At 42.1% G+C, this 21,959-nt stretch overlaps 1 protein-coding gene across 1 annotated transcript; it reads right to left on the minus strand.

Moving 5' to 3' along the window:
• Positions 1-5,818: 5,818 nt before the first annotated feature.
• On the minus strand, positions 5,819-20,427 carry LOC309567465 (keratin, type I cytoskeletal 19-like; the record flags this gene model as incomplete). The annotated part of the gene is made up of 9 exons (XM_082272854.1): positions 5,819-5,919; positions 7,055-7,089; positions 7,387-7,607; positions 7,766-7,891; positions 8,461-8,622; positions 8,963-9,119; positions 9,201-9,283; positions 10,483-11,107; positions 20,330-20,427. 9 exons carry the CDS (start codon positions 20,425-20,427, stop codon positions 5,819-5,821), a joined length of 1,608 nt encoding a protein of 535 aa, XP_082128980.1.
• Positions 20,428-21,959: the final 1,532 nt, after the last annotated feature.

Below are 21,959 nucleotides of genomic sequence, written 5' to 3' on the forward strand. Positions count from 1 at the left end.
ACATGCTCAAAATCATATCGAGAGGTTGTCTTTGGGAAATAGACGAATGAGTGCTGTCAGCATTGCTGCAGAGGTTTAAGGGGTGGGAGGTCAGCCTGTCAGTGCTCAGACCATACGCTGCACACTGCATCAAATTGGTCTGCATGGCTGTCGTCCCTTCTAAAGATGATGCACAAGAAAGCCCACAAACAGTTTGCTGAAGACAATCAGACTAAGGAAATGGATTACTGGAACCATGTCCTGTGGTCTGATGAGACCAAGATAAACTTATTTGGTTCAGATGGTGTCAAGCGTGTGTGGCAGCAACCAGGTGAGAAGTACAAAGACAAGTGTGTTATGCCCTTCAGTCAAGCATGGGGGTGGGAGTGTCATGGTGTGGGGCTGCATGAGTGCTGCCGGCACTGCGAAGCTACAGTTCATTGAGGGAACCATGAATGCCAACATGTACTGTGACATGAAGCAGAGCATGATCCCATCCCTTCGAAGACTGGGCCGCAGGGAAGTATTCCAACGTGATAACGACCCCAAACACACCTCCAAGATGACCACTGCCTTGCTAAAGAAGCTGAGGGTAAAGGTGATGGACTGGCCAAGCATGTCTCCAGACCTAAACCCTTATTGAGCATCTGTGGGGCATCCTCAAATGAAGGTGGAGGAGTGCAAGGTCTCTAACATCCACCAGCTCCGTGATGTCGTCATGCAGAAGTGAAGGAGGACTCCAGTGGCAACCTGTGAAGCTCTGGTGAACTCCATGCCCAAGAGGGTTAAGGCAGTGCTGGAAAATAATGGTGTCCACACAAAATATTGACACTTTGGGCCCAATTTGCACATGTTCACTTAGGGGTGTACTCACTTTTGTTGCCAGCAGTGTATGATCGATGGTCTGACTAACTTAGGCAGCATTGAAGCCAATGCATCAACAGAACCTCAGACGGCTAGTATTTTCAAAAGGATTGGTGAGCAGATGCAACTTCCTTGATTGCCTCATAACTTTAGAGTCAATCTGCCCTGAGAAAAATGCTTGACCAGCTATTGCAGACATTCTTTGACATTCCTAATAACACGGCTGTCAAGCTTATCTTTCGCCTTCAGTAGCTGAAGATCTTTGAGCAGGCATGCAGCCTAGTGAGGTCAGAGCTCCAAACCAATATTCTTTCAGATCATTGGCTTAACAATTAGGAAAATATATGGCAAATGAGGTTTAATGTTGATAAATGTAAAGTTATGCACTTGAGGGCTAAGAATAGGTATGCATCATGCATACCAGGGGGAGTACAGCTGCATTAAGAGAGGTATGGACTCCAGAGAGAGAGATATAATTTTGCCCCTGTACAAATCATTAGCAAGACCCCATCTGAAAAATGCAGTTCAGTTTTGGACACCAGTAGTTCTCAAAAAGGATATCAGGGAAGTGGAGAAAGTGCAGAGAAGAGCAACCAAACTGATAAGAGGCATGGAGGAACTCAGCTGCGGGGAAAGAATAGAGGATCTAAATGTATTCTCTCTTGAGAAGAGGAGATTAAGGGGGATATGATCAACATGTACAATACACGAGGGGTCCATATAGTAATCTTGGTGTTGAGTTATTTACTTTAAGGTCATCACAGAGGACAAGGGGACACTCTTCACGTCTAGAGGAAAAGAGAATTTGTCTGCAAATATGGAAAGGTTTCTTCACATTAAGAGCTGTGAAGAAGACTCCATCCAGGGGTGGTTCTGGCCAGCTCAGTAGATTGCTTCAAAAAGGCCTGGATTCTTTCCTAAATGTACATAATATAACTGGGTACTAACATTTATAGGCAAAGTTGATCCAGGGAAAATCAGATTGCCTTTTGGGGGGATCAGGAAGGAATTTTTTTCCCCTGCTGTAGCAAATTGGATCATGCTTTGCTGGGGTTTTTCACCTTCTTCTGGATCAACTGTGGGTAAAGGATTATGTATATGGGATATTACTTTTTGCTTTTATTGGTTGAACTGAATGGACTTGAGTCCTTTTTCAACTTGACTAACTAAGTAGCTATGTAGATGGCCCTTATATATTGGGAAACATATACAAGGCACCCTCTCTGTAGATGGCCCCCAGTACATAATATCATATATTCCCGTTATACTGGAGGAATTTTAAATACAACATTCTATTGAAAGAATGAGAGGAAGGACCTGAGGTTTGCCACATGATATGCACAAAATTATTTGTGTAAAAGGAAAAAGGACATTACCTATAACAGCGTGGATTGTATTAAAGCTTGGGGAACGCACTGAGACTTCTGACTTGGTACTCCCGACTTCTGAGGAGGTCTATTGCTGCTGAGGAAGACATACTGTTTAGGAAGGGGTCTTTTGATACTGGCTGCTGGGTGATATATTGTTGCTGGCGGGGGGTCTGTTGTTGCTGGGATAGATTTGTTGTTGCTGGGGGTATTTTTCTGGTGGGAATCTATAGTTGGGGGGGTTTATTGTTATTGGGGGGATGTTATGTTTGCTGGGGGCTCTGTTGTTGATAGCTGCAGGGGATCTATTACTGTTTTGCTAGTTAGCATTAACAAATTCCATAGAAATTACTAAGCACCACAAATAATACTTAGTTCTGTATTCTCTAAAAGGGGTGGTACTGGGAGGTGGGTAGGGGCAAAGACAAAGGGGTGTCTTGGAAGGAGGGAGCATCTGCACTTATACTCTGAGAAAAGAAGTCTTACCATGCATGTCCAACTGACATCAGGCACTGTGACAGGCCCACAACATGTTGCCAGTATAATATATACCAACTGACCTTGAAATGCTTTGGAGTAACATAGGAAACACGTAGCATAAAGCATAGAGGAGTGGGAACCGACTTGCCCAGCCTGCTCTCACTGTGATCCCTAGGAGACTTAACAATATAAAAATGTATACAGTAAATGCATTACTTAATTGAGAGGATTGCAGAGACCCCTGCTACTACAATGAAACCCTTAGCATAAAAATCAGTAACAATTGAAGCCTCCAATGGCATCCTTTCATTTGGCATCAAAGCCTAACATCTTTTCCAATCCCAATGGAAACATAGTGGAATGGAAGAACCTTTGTACCCCAGATAGGGCCCTTTCACACAGGTGCTCCGTATGTTCGCAAATCATCCTATTTTTTTGCGGATGATTTACGGACATAATGTAAGTCAATGGCATTGCGGATGTCAGCGGAATACCATCCGCTGACATCCGATTTCCATCCTTTCAGTTCTGTTCCGTTTTTTGGAATGGAACAGAACCCTATTTTTCCTCCGTTCAAAAAATGGAAAGGAAGCAAAATGGGATGTCAGCGGTGTCATCCGCTGACATCGGCAATGCCCATAGACTTACATTATGTCCGTATATCATCCGCAAATGGATGGGATGATATGCAGACATACAGAGCGGATGACACAAGTGTCATCCGCTTCGTGAAAAAAAAAAAAGTCCCGCAGTGGAGCAAAAAACCGGAGCGGCCGTGTGAAAGAGGCCATAGGGGAACTATAATTTGAAACATAAATCTTTTTTGGAGTTACTTCCAAATAATAATAATTGTAGCTGTAATGTTCATCTAAATCTATACTTTAATTGGGTGGAACAATTCAAAACCACATGAAAATCAAACTGTTTATTGGATACTATTATAACTACTACAGTTTGGGATAGCCATTAGCAATTTTGTTGCTGCCTCTTACCCTGACATCAGTATGCTACTGCAGTCTTCTAGAGCCTGAGGGAACTCTGCAACTGGACAGTCAGTGATAAATGTCCACATCATACTGTGTGGATATCCAAAGAAGAGCCCTTCCACTCTGCAGTCCAGAGCATAACATGACTAATGATTCAATAAATTATTAGGGGCTTAAATGTACTTTTTTAAAAACGTATTTAGCTGATTTGCTTTGTATATACTGTATGTGAAATATTCCTAGAAAGTATTTTTTTATCACCTTGACTAATATTACCCTTTTTAACCATGTTTATTGTTCACACTTCAAATAGTGATTTTTAATAATCCATACTGGTTTAGGTAGATCGTATTTTTTGCAGGTCCATAGCTAGATATCAAGCTGTTCTGGGCACACCTTAATGGTCATGCCCTTTTATAAGTGACCTTCTGTCATGGTGTTATTTAATAAAAACTTCCTCTAGTATCAGCTAAGGAGGTAGCATATGGTCTGATTTATATACTTTCATAACTATAAAGGCTTGAACTCCTCCCATCATCCCCTTTCCCCTACAGCCTACTTGCTCAATAAGCCACAAATGTCTGGATGGACAATCAATTCTCAATCTAGGCGCTGCCTCCTCCAGTCTTGCTATCCTAGGTACTGGCCCATTAGTGCCTTGTGGACACTTATTTATTTACATATATATAAAAGCTTATTTAGACATTTTTAGTTTGGCAGAAAAAAAAAAATGTGTGCATCATTAACAACACAAACACAACTGATTGCATGAACAAGATAGGAATTGTTTATTGAAGATTGAGTGAAAAGGACAAGATAACGATGATCAAAATTCACCCAGATTACTGCAGTAGTACAACACGAGTACATATACTGTATATATATATATATATATATATATATATATGTAGTCAAAATAACCCTCACACATTCTAAATAACCAGAATCAAGGCCTTAGTATGTCCGCCGCAATAAAATATGCATTTTGCATGCTAATATTCCATTAATATGTACAGTGGTGGACAATACAAATAGGTTTATAACATATGATTATAAAACCAATACTACAACTCTATAATAAAATCTGAACAGGATTATGTTATGAAAACTGCCTAAATTCACAACTCTATAATAAAATCTGCACAGGATTATGTTAAGAAAACTCCCTAAAGTCACAACAGAAAACTAGAGTTCCACTTGAATTAAGCATGTGTTTTATGTATGCTTTCACGTACTATAGGCACATTTCATTACTGATCAGACTTGTTCATATCCTAACTAATTTTGCATATGATCATTGTAAATCAAAATGACTGATTATGGTGCAGCTCACTTTTTTTGAGTGAAGCCAATTTCCTTGCAACTGTATGTACAATACCATAAGGGCCTGTTGCTGCATAAACCACAACTCACTTTTAGGGCATTTGGTGCACTCCATTACCACAGAATATTTGTTCTGAATGGGCCCCAAAGCAGGTAAGAATTCCTGACCTCTATAGTTTTCTCCAATGCACCCATATTGTACCGTGTGGTGTACTGCATCATGCTATAGCATAGATGCATTCTGTTCAGGTGGGAGAATGGGGTGCCATTCAATGCTGTTACACAATAAATGGCACTGAAACACATTGCTCTACATGTTGATACAACATCTGTTCATTAAAATGCATTATTGTAACAAGATAGAGTACATGGGCCCTAAAAGTATTAAACGTGCTCCAAGAAAAAAGTTAATGGAAAGTCATATATTATGCCCTAGGATTATGCAATCCCTAAAAAAATGTTGGGTACACTGAAATATCTTCTCTCATTCTAGATCTTTATAAAGTGTTCAAAGGCCAGAACTCCATAGTGTTTGTAACTTGTGGGTCAACATCTTGAAATTAACTTACAACTTAGATAAACTTGAATTGTTTACCTACCACTAACCTACAAAAATGATCACATATCTAACTTATCCTAAACCTTGCATAATTTCAGTTGTATCTACTGGGTATCTTGGGGAATCTAGTTCATGTCTCATGCCAAGTTTTGCATAGGTGAAGCAAATTCCGAAGGCCACATAAGAAGACAGAGGAAGACACCAAAATACCTTCTAAAGATAGGATAATACAATTATCCACAGAGGTCTCCAGAAACACATTAGCATACATTATGGTGATTATGATGTTGATGATGACTTTGATGATGTTGATGATGAGTAGGGCTAGTTACATGGTGAACTTTCACTGCGTGGTGAGATCCTAAAAGTAGAAGATACAGTAGTTAAAATTAATAAACATCTATGTCACATTATAAAGGGATGCAACTTGTCTTTGTTTTTCCTATCAATCCACCATATTTCAATTATCATTGTTATCGTCACATATTTAGTCAAGTTGAGAAACCTGCTTATGTACCATGAGCTATTGATTTTAGCAGGCATACCCCAAGACTTGTTGAGAAAGGTTGCCCTGGACAAACATTCAACTATGTATTTGAAAATGTAGTTAGCCCTTTATGTTTTGCAGTATCATGAATGCATACAACTTTTTTTGAAACTGTCTACAGCTAAAAACAGTTCATGTGCAAGACTATTCCACATTTTCACAGCAGAAAACTACTGTTTACTCATTTCTGGATCAAAGCCCACCATTTGCAGATGGTACAAAGGGAAGCAGGTTTCTGTCTAATCTTTTTATAATATTGCCACTTTGAATGCTGTTTGTCTCATATACAAGGGCCTATCAAAATTCACAGCAGATAATGTGACTGCTATGGAACTCATTGGCAAAAAGGGCCTAGAAATATCTGGCTACATAGTGATTTATGCAATGTGAATTTCAGATAACATTTTGTAAATATATTTGGCTGAAATAAATGTTTAAATGTCCACGTAATAGTTAAAATGTTTCCCATATTTTAGGTTCTACACATATTTCTACCACCTCATGCCCTGCTATTTAAAGTAGTTCTAAAGCCTAAGAAGTTTTTTTTTTTTTTTGGCTTAGGCTAAAATAAACCTTCTCTGTGCAGTCCCAAGCCCTCCCTTATACCTCCCTTATACTTACCTGAGCCCGATCTTGATCCAGCCCTGTGCACGAGAGCCGTTGGCTCTCGCTGCTGTCAATCACAGTCAGTAGAGGTAGGGCCGAGCCATACTCTGTGTGTCTATAGACACACAGAGCCGGCTGTGGAACAAGCCCACATGAGTGCCCTCATAGCAAGTCACTTACTATAGTGGGCACTCAGCAGGGGAGGAGCCAGGAGAGTGGGCAGAGGAGGACCGGGTTGCTTTGTGCAAAAACATTGCACAGTGCAGATCAGTATGACATATTTGTTATTTTAGAAAAAAACGATATGTTTACAATTACTTTAAGACAATATATGTTTACATACCATGACTGCCTCCTAGAAAAGGTTGACTTGAAGTGCTGAAATTTAAAACACACAGTTAAGGTTATTGAAGAAATATATGGTATTTTGACCATTCTGTATGGCTTGATTTAACTAATATATTGATAAACAAAATGGGAACATTTTATTAACCATTTGGTCTTAAAATGAAGCTGTTCTATTCTGGTAGCTGATCGAATATTATTCAGAATAAATTCAGATATAAAAATGATTTCTTTCCTCTTAAAAGATTCAATGTGAATAGGTGTTGCTATACATTGAGGACTGCATGTTTTAAGGAATATTAAGTTGCTTGTCCTGTGTGAAATACATACTGGATATCATGACCTTCCAATAGGCGCTTATAGGTGGCGATCTCCATCTCCAGGTGAGTCTTTTGGTCCATCAGGATCTTGTATTCCTGATTCTGACGTTCCAGGTCAGATCGCATCTGGGCCAGCTGGGACTCTACATTGTTGATCATACATTGTAATTGGGCAAGTTGAGCCCCAAATGTGGCTTCTGTCTCTGCCAATGTGTTTTCTAGAGCTGTTTTCTGGGAAAATATAGAGAAAGGTTGTATAAAAAAAAAACAGGTAATTACAGTAGATACTGTTAGTCTTTGCAGAATGAACCGAAGATGCTCACAGACTTAAACTACCAGCAACTGGCCATTGACACAACGTTTAATATTTGGCTGGCAATAATATTTACCAAGCTGAGCTGGCTTTGCAGTTCGATCTCCAAGGTTTGAATGGTACGTCTCAAGTCAATGACTTCAGTTTGTACAGACTGGAGTCGTTCAGAACCAGAAGCAACTTCACGATTCAGTTCCTCAGTCTATATGAATAGAACGGTTGTTAGAGTCATGTACCCCTTAATATATGAAGGCTGATTTCCATATCGTTTTATACATAAAGTCAAAGAGAGTTTATTTCTAATCTTTGAAGAAACATATTACAAATATACAATAGCTAGGCTTAAGTTGATTTGTACTTTTCTTTTAGTTTTAATATCTTTTAAGTTATGCCACTTCATTTTGTCCTTTATGCTCTTAGGCAACAGCCTTAAAGCCTAGTCGCACCAGTGCCCCAATAAACACTCACATCGCTGATCAGGAAGCATGAGCGTGGCCAGTTGGCCAGAGTAGTTGTGACTGTGCAAGGGGTGTGGTGGACCTCTGAAGATCTCTGCATGAGAGCAGTGGTCCCGATCTTCAGTGTAACTGGAAGATTGGAATTGTTCAATACAACTGAGAAATAAAGCCGATCATGTTCTCATCAATATTTATTGTTTACTGGAATATAACCATGAAGTAATAGTGCCTAATGATCCAAATGTAATAGATAGCTATCACACTACTTTTCTAACAGGTTTAACAAGCTTTTTCAGTCTACAAAAAGACTTACCCGTTGTCGGAAAATAGTTTCCACCTCTCTCAGATTCCGTTCCATCAGATTCTCATACTGCTCTCTGATCTCAAACAAGGTTCTATTCAGATCAGCCGATGGAGCAGCAACCATTTCCACATTGACCCTGGCACCCAACTGAGCTTGCAAAGCGTTGACTTCCTGTAAAAAGAAGTGTTAGAAACTAGTTGTGTTATGGGTGCATATATGCAGATCTCCATAATGTGTACTTTAGGACCTGTGTTGTCTTGGCTTTTGGGCTTATGTCAATAGGTAAATGTTTTGAGAATAGTTTGAAACATTTCTCAGACCATTTAAGTTCATTGACAATTAAATAAAGATAAAAGATTTAAAAAGTTGCCAAAGTTGCCAATTTTCCACAGGTGGCCTAGGACAGCAGCATACCTCAGAGGAGCATAAAGCAACATTATTAGTTTGACATTATTTACACCTGCTCTGTGACAACACATTTAGCTTTAAAAAGGGGTAGCAAGCATCCCACCTCCCTATGGTTCATCTTCATTAGCTGCAGTTCCTCCTGAAGGTTTTCTACTTGTGTCTGTAGATGACATATTTCCCTGCTCAGTTCTTCCAGTAGTATACGAAGTCTATTCACATCAGCCTCAAAACTGCTTCCCAGCTGGCGTTCCATTTCATACCTGGTGACAAAAGGAAGACAAAAGCAATTAATGCTGATAATGATAATAATGATGAAAGACATGAAATATAGAAAGGCTTACTTGTTTCTGAAGTCATCTGCTGCTAGACGAGCATTGTCTATTTGTAATACAATCCTGGCATTTTCCACAGAAGTTGAGGAAATCTGGAAAAATATAGGTGTTAATTGTATATTGCAAAGGTTAAATTCATGGAGTGTATTAAACTGAACTTTGCTCTGAATCAATTAAGGTAGCTTATTGCATATCTATTATGGCTTGCACTGTAATATGACTTAAGGGTTCATTCACACTAGCCACATGCTAAAACATTCCCTTATAGCATTCAACTGATATCTGTGGTGTGGCAATGGTGATGAGCGGTGCCTTGAGTTGTACAACGCAAGACACTGTTTACCTTTTTTTTACTTTATTGAAAGTGTACAAAGCGTACACTCCATTCAGGTCTCTGCTCAGCCCTTTACTGCAGTGTTCTCCAGTGCCATACAGTGTGCTGCAGAAAAAATGGAGCATATCTTCATTTTTTCGTAACAGTCACTATAGGATTTATTTTCTGTATACTGCAAAAAATGTGTCGATCCTGCTGTTCTCCCTCCTTGTCTGTGTCTCTGCTAAAGTCTGAGATTGTGTAGCCTAGCTGTTGCCAAGTCTTAAGAAAGATGGGCTGTGCCCCGCTGAATCATTGACATTAATTGGAAAACTTCTCCTGCTGAGGGTCCCGTTGAGTGAACCCACTACCTGCTGTATATTGTACAGAGCCATCATCCATAGATGGAGAGAAGTGATAATGTAAAGTAAACAGTGTGTGTTTTGTATCTCTTTAATGTTTTACTGTGCACAGTCCAATAATCATATTGAGGGAAACTATTGTCAAATTCTTTATAGCATTTTTTCAGTCTAAAATGGCTTCTATATTAAAGCATATCTGAACCTAAAAACAAAATGTAATATATTACTGCGTGCCATTCCTTAGATGTGAAGTTAGTTTTAATTTTTCAGTCTGACAACAATTCCAGCAAGTACAGATATTTGTTCATCTTGAGTCCTTGTTTATTCAATACCTTTGACGCAAACAGTCCTAAAATCATGATTTTTATCCAGTACATGTCTTCATCAGAGTGCCCGAAAGCATGAATGAAATGCCCTGAGACCCATTTCGGGTGCTGTATAAAATATGTAATCTGGTATCCCTTTAGATGCCTAATATGTCCAATATGTTTTTAAATTATAAAGATGTAGGTGTCAGGGTGGGTTTAAAAAGTGTTCATAAAAAAAAAATAATAATCTGTGTCAAAAAAATGTCCTAATTATTACACTATGTATGTAGACAAGTTCATATTTTTACCTGGCCTTGAAGCTCTTGAATGACTCTGAAGAAGCAGCTGTAGTCAGGTAAAGTGCTGGGCTGATTCCTCTCATACCACTCCCGGATATTCCTTTCAAGCTGGGCATTCTGTTGCTCTAGGAAGCGGACTTTGTCTAAGTAGGTAGCCAAGCGATTATTCAATTGCTGCATGGTTTCCTTCCCATTGACATTAAATAAATCATGATGACTAATAATGCTTCTATGGCTGTCGGAGTGAGCACTTCCATGAACATGCTTGGATATGGAGATTCCTTTGCCTCCTGATCCTCCATGTACACTGGGAGCTCTATAGTGATTATTTTGATGGACTTTATGGAAACTTCCATGATGGGTGGCTTGGGATCCTCTGTGATGAAAACTTTGAGAACCTGAAGAATGGAATTTGTGGGACCCTCCATGGTGAGAAGTATGGGAACCTCCATGATGTAAATTATGGGATGCTCCATGATGAGAAGCATAGGAACCCCCATGGTGGTGAGAAGAGTGGGATCCTCCATGATGGCTAATTGAAGATCCTCCATAATGAGATGTGTGGCTTTGGATCTTAGACAGATGCCTACCAACATGGCAGCTTCCATGGTATAATCCAGCAGAGGAGTGACCACTAGTGTTGAGCGAACACGGACTGTATTATTCGTGTTCGTACCGAATAATTGGATTTTTTGTACCCGAACACGGACACGGACACTTTACTGTATGTTCGGGTAAAAATCCGTGTTCGGTCGTTTTATTTCCGGGTTTTGCATGCTTTGGCGCTCTTTTCATGGCGGGCTTTCAACAGCCAATCAACAATCGTTTAACTGGTGTGCCTTAAGCCATCCCAGCCATGCCTGCAAATGTCTCAGTAGCTGTGATTGGCCGTCTGAAGCATGTGACCAAGTCTTTATAAGTTCGAGGCAGCCGCAGCGGCGTCATTATGCTGCTTAGATTCAGGGACAGAGCACACATCAACGTGCTGGCTGCTGATTAGGGAAAGATAGGCAGGAAAAAACCATTTGTGTCCGGATAGAATTGAGGGACAGGTCGGAGTGTTTAGGCAGGGCGAGTTGTAGGCATTTTAGGGATAGAGTCTGCTGAATTATATAGGGTCAGTGTCTTCTACAAACTACAATCGATATTGCTGTGTGGGGGGTGGGGTCTGCACTCAATCCTGATCTACGATCTCTTCTCAATCCTGTTAGGGACAGAGTCTGCTGAATTTTAGGGAAACTGTGTTCTACAAACTACAATCGATATTGCTGTGTGGTGTGGGATTGGAGATAGGCAGGTGTCAGTGATCCACATCCATTTTTCTGTGTGTGAGCTGCAGTGAACACAATCTTTTTGGGCTGCAGTGAACACAATCTTTTTGGGCTGCAGTGAACACAATCTTTTTGGGCTGCAGTGAACACAATCTTTTTGGGCTGCAGTGAACACAATCTTTTTGGGCTGCAGTGAACACAATCTTTTTGGGGTGCAGTGAACAAAATCTTTTTGGGGTGCAGTGAACACAATCCTTTTTGGTGTGCAGTGAACACAATCTTTGTGGGGTGCAGTGAACAAAATCCTTTGTGGGGTGCAGTGAACACAATCTTTTTGGGGTGCAGTGAACAAAATCCTTTTTGGGGTGCAGTGAACAACATCCTTTTTGGGGTGCAGTGAACACAATCTTTTTGGGGTGCAGTGAACAAAATCCTTTGTGGGGTGCAGTGAACACAATCTTTTTGGGGTGCAGTGAACACAATCTTTTTGGGGTGGAGTGAACAACATCCTTTTTGGGGTGCAGTGAACAAAATCCTTTTTGGGGTGCAGTGAACAAAATCATTTTTGGGGTGCAGTGAACACAATCTTTTTGGGGTGCAGTGAACACAATCTTTGTGGGGTGCAGTGAACACAATCTTTTTGGGGTGGAGTGAACAACATCCTTTTTGGGGTGCAGTGAACAACATCCTTTTTGGGGTGCAGTGAACACAATCTTTTTGGGGTGCAGTGAACACAATCTTTGTGGGGTACAGTGAACAGAATCTTTGTGGGGTGCAGTGAACACAATCTTTGGGGGGTACAGTGAACACAATCTTTGTGAGGTGCAGTGAACACAATCTTTGTGGGGTGCAGTGAACACAATCATTGTGGGGTGCAGTGAACTCAATCTTTGTGGGGTACAGTGAACACAATCTCATACTGAAGGTTTGAGGGTGCTGCCTGTTCCATACTCCCCCTACTCCTCATCTAGCCTTTTAGGGGTACAAACAATAGTAATTGGGGCCTAGTGTGGTTGTGTACGTGTGATATACATACACTTTTTTGGGATCATATTTTCTATTCCGCTATTTAATCAAAAACCTTTGGGGATCAGTTAAATTGGGGGATAGTCTGTGTTGGTACGTGTGAGAGAGATCCACCTTTCCAAGTTGTTGGGGTTCATCTCATACTTCTGAAGGTTTGAGGGTGCTGCCTGTTCCATACTCCCCCTACTCCTAGCCTTTTAGGGGTACAAACAATAGTAATTGGGGCCTAGTGTGGTTGTGTACGTGTGATATACATACACTTTTTTGGGATCATATTTTCTATTCCGCTATTTAATCAAAAACCTTTGGGGATCAGTTAAATTGGGGGATAGTCTGTGTTGGTACGTGTGAGAGAGATCCACCTTTCCAAGTTGTTGGGGTTCATCTCATACTTCTGAAGGTTTGAGGGTGCTGCCTGTTCCATACTCCCCCTACTCCTAGCCTTTTAGGGGTACAAACAATAGTAATTGGGGCCTAGTGTGGTTGTGTACGTGTGATATACATACACTTTTTTGGGATCATATTTTCTATTCCGCTATTTAATCAAAAACCTCTGGGGATCAGTTAAATTGGGGGATAGTCTGTGTTGGTACGTGTGAGAGAGATCCACCTTTCCAAGTTGTTGGGGTTCATCTCATACTTCTGAAGGTTTGAGGGTGCTGCCTGTTCCATACTCCCCCTACTCCTAGCCTTTTAGGGGTACAAACAATAGTAATTGGGGCCTAGTGTGGTTGTGTACGTGTGATATACATACACTTTTTTGGGATCATATTTTCTATTCCGCTATTTAATCAAAAACCTCTGGGGATCAGTTAAATTGGGGGATAGTCTGTGTTGGTACGTGTGAGAGAGATCCACCTTTCCAAGTTGTTGGGGTTCATCTCATACTTCTGAAGGTTTGAGGGTGCTGCCTGTTCCATACTCCCCCTACTCCTAGCCTTTTAGGGGTACAAACAATAGTAATTGGGGCCTAGTGTGGTTGTGTACGTGTGATATACATACACTTTTTTGGGATCATATTTTCTATTCCGCTATTTAATCAAAAACCTTTGGGGATCAGTTAAATTGGGGGATAGTCTGTGTTGGTACGTGTGAGAGAGATCCACCTTTCCAAGTTGTTGGGGTTCATCTCATACTTCTGAAGGTTTGAGGGTGCTGCCTGTTCCATACTCCCCCTACTCCTAGCCTTTTAGGGGTACAAACAATAGTAATTGGGGCCTAGTGTGGTTGTGTACGTGTGATATACATACACTTTTTTGGGATCATATTTTCTATTCCGCTATTTAATCAAAAACCTTTGGGGATCAGTTAAATTGGGGGATAGTCTGTGTTGGTACGTGTGAGAGAGATCCACCTTTCCAAGTTGTTGGGGTTCATCTCATACTTCTGAAGGTTTGAGGGTGCTGCCTGTTCCATACTCCCCCTACTCCTAGCCTTTTAGGGGTACAAACAATAGTAATTGGGGCCTAGTGTGGTTGTGTACGTGTGATATACATACACTTTTTTGGGATCATATTTTCTATTCCGCTATTTAATCAAAAACCTTTGGGGATCAGTTAAATTGGGGGATAGTCTGTGTTGGTACGTGTGAGAGAGATCCACCTTTCCAAGTTGTTGGGGTTCATCTCATACTTCTGAAGGTTTGAGGGTGCTGCCTGTTCCATACTCCCCCTACTCCTAGCCTTTTAGGGGTACAAACAATAGTAATTGGGGCCTAGTGTGGTTGTGTACGTGTGATATACATACACTTTTTTGGGATCATATTTTCTATTCCGCTATTTAATCAAAAACCTCTGGGGATCAGTTAAATTGGGGGATAGTCTGTGTTGGTACGTGTGAGAGAGATCCACCTTTCCAAGTTGTTGGGGTTCATCTCATACTTCTGAAGGTTTGAGGGTGCTGCCTGTTCCATACTCCCCCTACTCCTAGCCTTTTAGGGGTACAAACAATAGTAATTGGGGCCTAGTGTGGTTGTGTACGTGTGATATACATACACTTTTTTGGGATCATATTTTCTATTCCGCTATTTAATCAAAAACCTTTGGGGATCAGTTAAATTGGGGGATAGTCTGTGTTGGTACGTGTGAGAGAGATCCACCTTTCCAAGTTGTTGGGGTTCATCTCATACTTCTGAAGGTTTGAGGGTGCTGCCTGTTCCATACTCCCCCTACTCCTAGCCTTTTAGGGGTACAAACAATAGTAATTGGGGCCTAGTGTGGTTGTGTACGTGTGATATACATACACTTTTTTGGGATCATATTTTCTATTCCGCTATTTAATCAAAAACCTTTGGGGATCAGTTAAATTGGGGGATAGTCTGTGTTGGTACGTGTGAGAGAGATCCACCTTTCCAAGTTGTTGGGGTTCATCTCATACTTCTGAAGGTTTGAGGGTGCTGCCTGTTCCATACTCCCCCTACTCCTAGCCTTTTAGGGGTACAAACAATAGTAATTGGGGCCTAGTGTGGTTGTGTACGTGTGATATACATACACTTTTTTGGGATCATATTTTCTATTCCGCTATTTAATCAAAAACCTCTGGGGATCAGTTAAATTGGGGGATAGTCTGTGTTGGTACGTGTGAGAGAGATCCACCTTTCCAAGTTGTTGGGGTTCATCTCATACTTCTGAAGGTTTGAGGGTGCTGCCTGTTCCATACTCCCCCTACTCCTAGCCTTTTAGGGGTACAAACAATAGTAATTGGGGCCTAGTGTGGTTGTGTACGTGTGATATACATACACTTTTTTGGGATCATATTTTCTATTCCGCTATTTAATCAAAAACCTTTGGGGATCAGTTAAATTGGGGGATAGTCTGTGTTGGTACGTGTGAGAGAGATCCACCTTTCCAAGTTGTTGGGGTTCATCTCATACTTCTGAAGGTTTGAGGGTGCTGCCTGTTCCATACTCCCCCTACTCCTAGCCTTTTAGGGGTACAAACAATAGTAATTGGGGCCTAGTGTGGTTGTGTACGTGTGATATACATACACTTTTTTGGGATCATATTTTCTATTCCGCTATTTAATCAAAAACCTTTGGGGATCAGTTAAATTGGGGGATAGTCTGTGTTGGTACGTGTGAGAGAGATCCACCTTTCCAAGTTGTTGGGGTTCATCTCATACTTCTGAAGGTTTGAGGGTGCTGCCTGTTCCATACTCCCCCTACTCCTAGCCTTTTAGGGGTACAAACAATAGTAATTGGGGCCTAGTGTGGTTGTGTACGTGTGATATACATACACTTTTTTGGGATCATATTTTCTATTCCGCTATTTAATCAAAAACCTTTGGGGATCAGTTAAATTGGGGGATAGTCTGTGTTGGTACGTGTGAGAGAGATCCACCTTTCCAAGTTGTTGGGGTTCATCTCATACTTCTGAAGGTTTGAGGGTGCTGCCTGTTCCATACTCCCCCTACTCCTAGCCTTTTAGGGGTACAAACAATAGTAATTGGGGCCTAGTGTGGTTGTGTACGTGTGATATACATACACTTTTTTGGGATCATATTTTCTATTCCGCTATTTAATCAAAAACCTTTGGGGATCAGTTAAATTGGGGGATAGTCTGTGTTGGTACGTGTGAGAGAGATCCACCTTTCCAAGTTGTTGGGGTTCATCTCATACTTCTGAAGGTTTGAGGGTGCTGCCTGTTCCATACTCCCCCTACTCCTAGCCTTTTAGGGGTACAAACAATAGTAATTGGGGCCTAGTGTGGTTGTGTACGTGTGATATACATACACTTTTTTGGGATCATATTTTCTATTCCGCTATTTAATCAAAAACCTCTGGGGATCAGTTAAATTGGGGGATAGTCTGTGTTGGTACGTGTGAGAGAGATCCACCTTTCCAAGTTGTTGGGGTTCATCTCATACTTCTGAAGGTTTGAGGGTGCTGCCTGTTCCATACTCCCCCTACTCCTAGCCTTTTAGGGGTACAAACAATAGTAATTGGGGCCTAGTGTGGTTGTGTACGTGTGATATACATACACTTTTTTGGGATCATATTTTCTATTCCGCTATTTAATCAAAAACCTTTGGGGATCAGTTAAATTGGGGGATAGTCTGTGTTGGTACGTGTGAGAGAGATCCACCTTTCCAAGTTGTTGGGGTTCATCTCATACTTCTGAAGGTTTGAGGGTGCTGCCTGTTCCATACTCCCCCTACTCCTAGCCTTTTAGGGGTACAAACAATAGTAATTGGGGCCTAGTGTGGTTGTGTACGTGTGATATACATACACTTTTTTGGGATCATATTTTCTATTCCGCTATTTAATCAAAAACCTTTGGGGATCAGTTAAATTGGGGGATAGTCTGTGTTGGTACGTGTGAGAGAGATCCACCTTTCCAAGTTGTTGGGGTTCATCTCATACTTCTGAAGGTTTGAGGGTGCTGCCTGTTCCATACCCCCCCTACTCCTCATCTAGCCTTTTAGGGGTACAAACAATAGTAATTGGGGCCTAGTGTGGTTGTGTACGTGCGAGATACATACACTTTTTTTGATCATATTTCCTATTCCGCTATTCAATAAAAACCTTTGAGGATCAATTGAATTGCGGGATAGTCTGTGTCGGTACGTGTGAGAGAGATCCACCTTTCCAAGTTGTTGGGGTTCATCTCATACTTCTGAAGGTTTGAGGGTGCTGCCTGTTCCATACCCCCCCTACTCCTCATCTAGCCTTTTAGGGGTACAAACAATAGTAATTGGGGCCTAGTGTGGTTGTGTACGTGCGAGATACATACACTTTTTTTGATCATATTTTCTATTCCGCTATTCAATAAAAACCTTTGAGGATCAATTGAATTGCGGGATAGTCTGTGTCGGTACGTGTGAGAGAGATCCACCTTTCCAAGTTGTTGGGGTTCATCTCATACTTCTGAAGGTTTGAGGGTGCTGCCTGTTCCATACCCCCCCTACTCCTCATCTAGCCTTTTAGGGGTACAAACAATAGTAATTGGGGCCTAGTGTGGTTGTGTACGTGCGAGATACATACACTTTTTTTGATCATATTTCCTATTCCGCTATTCAATAAAAACCTTTGAGGATCAATTGAATTGCGGGATAGTCTGTGTCGGTACGTGTGAGAGAGATCCACCTTTCCAAGTTGTTGGGGTTCATCTCATACTTCTGAAGGTTTGAGGGTGCTGCCTGTTCCATACTCCCCCTACTCCTCATCTAGCCTTTTAGGGGTACAAACAATAGTAATTGGGGCCTAGTGTGGTTGTGTACGTGTGATATACATACACTTTTTTTGGATCATATTTTCTATTCCGCTATTTAATTTAACTGGGCCTCCATGCGAGACCTGTGTGCCTTGTTGCGCTGTTTTGAGTACTCCACCAACATGGCCAGTGGCAATGACGCCGTTCTCAGCTTAACTATCCCACTTCTATGCCTCCTTGAAAAAACAATTCGGGCGATGATGGAAGAGGATGTGGCACAGGATGAGGAGGAGGAGGAGGATGAAGAGGTAACATTTCCAAGGCTTTCAGGGCAGTCATTCGCAAGGGGCTCCGAGGGTGAATTCCTGCACACGCAAACGCCAGGGACGCAATTGTCCAGCAGGGGCACAGTTCTGGAGGATGAGGAGGATGAGGAGGAGGAGGAGCTGGAGGAGGAGATGGAACCATGTTCACAGCAGGGTGGCACCCAGGCCAGCTCATGGCCATCACTGGTGCGTGGCTGGGGGGATACAGAGGACACGGACCATACACCTCCCACAGAGGACAGCCTTTCGTTGCCTCTGGGCAGCCTGGCACACATGAGCGATTACATGCTGCAGTGTCTCCACAACGACCGCCGAGTTGCCCACATTCTAACTTGTGCTGATTACTGGGTGGCCACGCTGCTGGATCCCCGTTACAAGGACAACGTACCTTCCTTAATTCACTCACTGGAGCGCGATCGCAAGATGCGCGAGTACAAGCGCACGCTGGTAGACGCCATGCTGCTGGCATTCCCATCTGACAGCGGGGCCACAGTGGAAGCACAAGGCAGAGGAGGAGGAGGAGGAGGTCGCCAACGCAACCAGGGCACCGCCAGCACCTCAGAAGGCAGGGTTAGCATGGCCGAAATGTGGAAAAGCTTTGTCAGCACGCCACAACAAACAGCAGCACCAGCAGCTCAGATGGAACGTCTTAGCAGGAGGCAGCATTTTACCAACATGGTGGAGCAGTATGTGTGCACACGCCTACATGTAGTGAATGACGGGTCTGCCCCCTTCAACTTCTGGGTCTCCAATTTGGGCACATGGCCTGAGCTTGCCCTTTACGCCTTGGAGGTGCTGGCGTGCCCTGCAGCCAGTGTATTATCTGAACGGGTATTTAGCACGGCTGGGGGCGTTATAACAGACAAGCGCAGCCGCCTGTCCAGAGACAATGTGGACAAGCTCACGTTCATTAAAATGAACCAGGCATGGATCCCACGGGACTTTTCCGTACCTTATGCAGAATAGCAATGGATACCGACCTTACCCACCCATTGTTCCATTTTTGCTCTTTCTCACTCTTTTGGGGTGTACCCTCAGTTAAAATTTGTGAAAAGAAGCAGTGTTGGCTACCTCGTCCTCCTCCTCAGGGCCAGATTAATGTAGGGGCTATTGGAGCTGCAGCTCCAGGCCCCTACCTTTTATATAGGCCCCGGGTTGGCCATATTCACTGTTACCGCTCTTCTGTCACTTGTAAACACAGAAGTCTGGCTTCTATGCTCGCTTCCCCAGGCAGCACCCTCAGAACCTCCCCACACAGCGTGAAGGCCGGACAAGGAGGGACAGTTGGCGATGCATGGATGTGTTTATGGGCTTCAGAGACAGCATCCCATGTTGAATTAGGCATGCATGGCTGCACCCTTCCTCCTCTGGGTGCATGGCAAGGCACGGCCCTAAGGCCCTTCAAAATCCTCAGCACCAAGCCCATGATGCTGTTAATCCGGCCCTGGTCCTCCTCCACCGCCGCTTCCACCTACACCGCCCATAGGTGTGCGCAGCCTATTGCATTAAGGTGTGCACCCCAAAGTTGAAATACACATGCATGTGTTTGCCAGCAGGGAGAGTAATGTATCGGGGCCATGTACCTGTAGGCAAGGAGAAATAGAGCAGAGCAGGTCCCAGGGAGATCTTTCCCATCTCCTCACTGGCAATGCTATGTGCCCTAGGTGATTAGGGTGTGCCCAGGCACACCCAGCACACCCTGTGCGCACGCCTATGTCACCGCCACATCCACCACCACCTTAACCTCCCTCCTACTCCATATGGGCCTCGTCCTTCAGAGATGAAGAAGAACATTGTTTTATTTTTCTGTTTTTTTTTGTTGTTTTAAGTTATTTCCCTATCCACATTTGTTTGCAGAGCACTTGCCATGCTCTTAATTACGTTTTGCTGCCATTTGCAGCACTCTAGCCCTTTCCTTTGGTGTTTTAGAGCCATTTTAGTGCCTTAAAGTTCGGGTCCCCATTGACTTCAATGGGGTTCGGTGTCCGGGAAAAGTTCGGTAAAAGTCCGGGACACGGACCCGGACTTTTTTTTAAAGTTCGGCCGAACCCGTCGAACACGGACATCTAGGTGTTCGCTCAACCCTAGTGACCACTGTAACTCATGATGATGGATGTGAGAGGATGGCCTAAAAGTGTGCTTTTCTAAGTGAATGTCCTTCTCAATATGCTCTCCATTCATTCTGCTCCTTTATATATGGAAAACTGGGAGTGCCACAAAACATTAACTACTAATATTAATGTTTACAAGTATTTGACTGCTCATCTTTCCACTGCTTTATATGCTTGACATGATGATTTAACATTAAACATTTGGTAATCTGCTTGGCAACATTAAACAATTGTAAAGCAACTTCAAAATAATTAATATATTGCTGTCCAAGTCATTAGAAAGGTTTGCTCACTCAACCCTAAAAATAAAGGAAAAGTTGACTGACTTGGCTAAACACACCTCAAATAAAACCCTCCAAAAATGCAGTATTGAAATCATAATCTAATAAAAAGTTTAATCACAGTATGCAGTTGGTCTAAAGCTGGACACAATACATCAGATTTCCTTTCAATTTGATCAAAATATATAACTAAATTGCTAAAGTGTCAGGTACTACCCAAACAATGTATTCAGTATTCAGTTTTTTCTCTATTTAGGTAGCCTGTGCACTTACCAGCTGGCAGATGTTTCTTTTTCATAAAAGCATTTCTCTATTCTATACAATTAAGAGTCAAGGTTTCAAAAATTTTCATACTGTATTATCTTACTTGAGGACCTGTGTTTTGGACACTGTTTAGGCAGATAGGCACAGCCATTTTTGATTCCTATTTAGAGTGCAGTTGGGCCCAGGAGAACCTCTCTGATGAAGCTTACCCAGTATCATTGGTAAAGGTGGGGGCATTGCCCCTAAATCATCAACCTGCTTTAGCGTTTACGATATGGTAAATAGCACCAAAGGAACACTAATGGCGCTTTTCCACTGCATGGAACCGTACCGGTTCGGCACGCTTTTGTGCTTTTCCACTGCTGGTACCGCATGGTATAGGGTCGGAACGGTTCGGTACGGTACGGTATAGGTTTGCTTTTTCACTGCATGGAACCGAACGGTACGGTACGGCTCTGAAAAAACAGTACCTACTTGATTGTGGTTCCAACAGGTACCAAACTGGTACCATATCCCACAATCCTTTGCATGCAGTCACTACTAGCCACTGATTGGTCAGAGAATCCCACCCACCCCGTTGTTATCCCACCCACTTAACTTTAGTACTACTTTAGTGGAAAAGCAAACCTATACCGTACCATACCGAACCATTCCGACACTATACCATGCGGTACCAGCAGTGGAAAAGCAAACCGGGCCAAGCAGGGCCGAGTAGAGCCGAGCCGGTACGAGCCGGTACTTGCAGTGGAAAAGTGCCATAAGAGATACAGGTGCGTTTCATAAAATTAGTATATCATCAAAAAGTTAATTTATTTTAGTAATTCAATTCAAAAAGTGTAACTCATTTAATTTATATAGATGTGTTACACACAGAGTGATATATTTCAAGCATTTCTTTCTTCAATTTTTGATGATCATGGCTTACAGCTAGTGAAAACCACAAATTCAGTATTTTAGAAAAGTAGAATATTGCATAAGACCAATAAAAAAAAGGATTTTTATTACAGAAATGTTGGCTTACTGAAAAGTATTCACATGTACATTATTGTATGCACTC

Source organism: Pelophylax lessonae (genome assembly GCF_965119305.1).
Source record: "Pelophylax lessonae genome assembly, chromosome: 11".
NCBI lineage: Eukaryota > Metazoa > Chordata > Amphibia > Anura > Ranidae > Pelophylax > Pelophylax lessonae.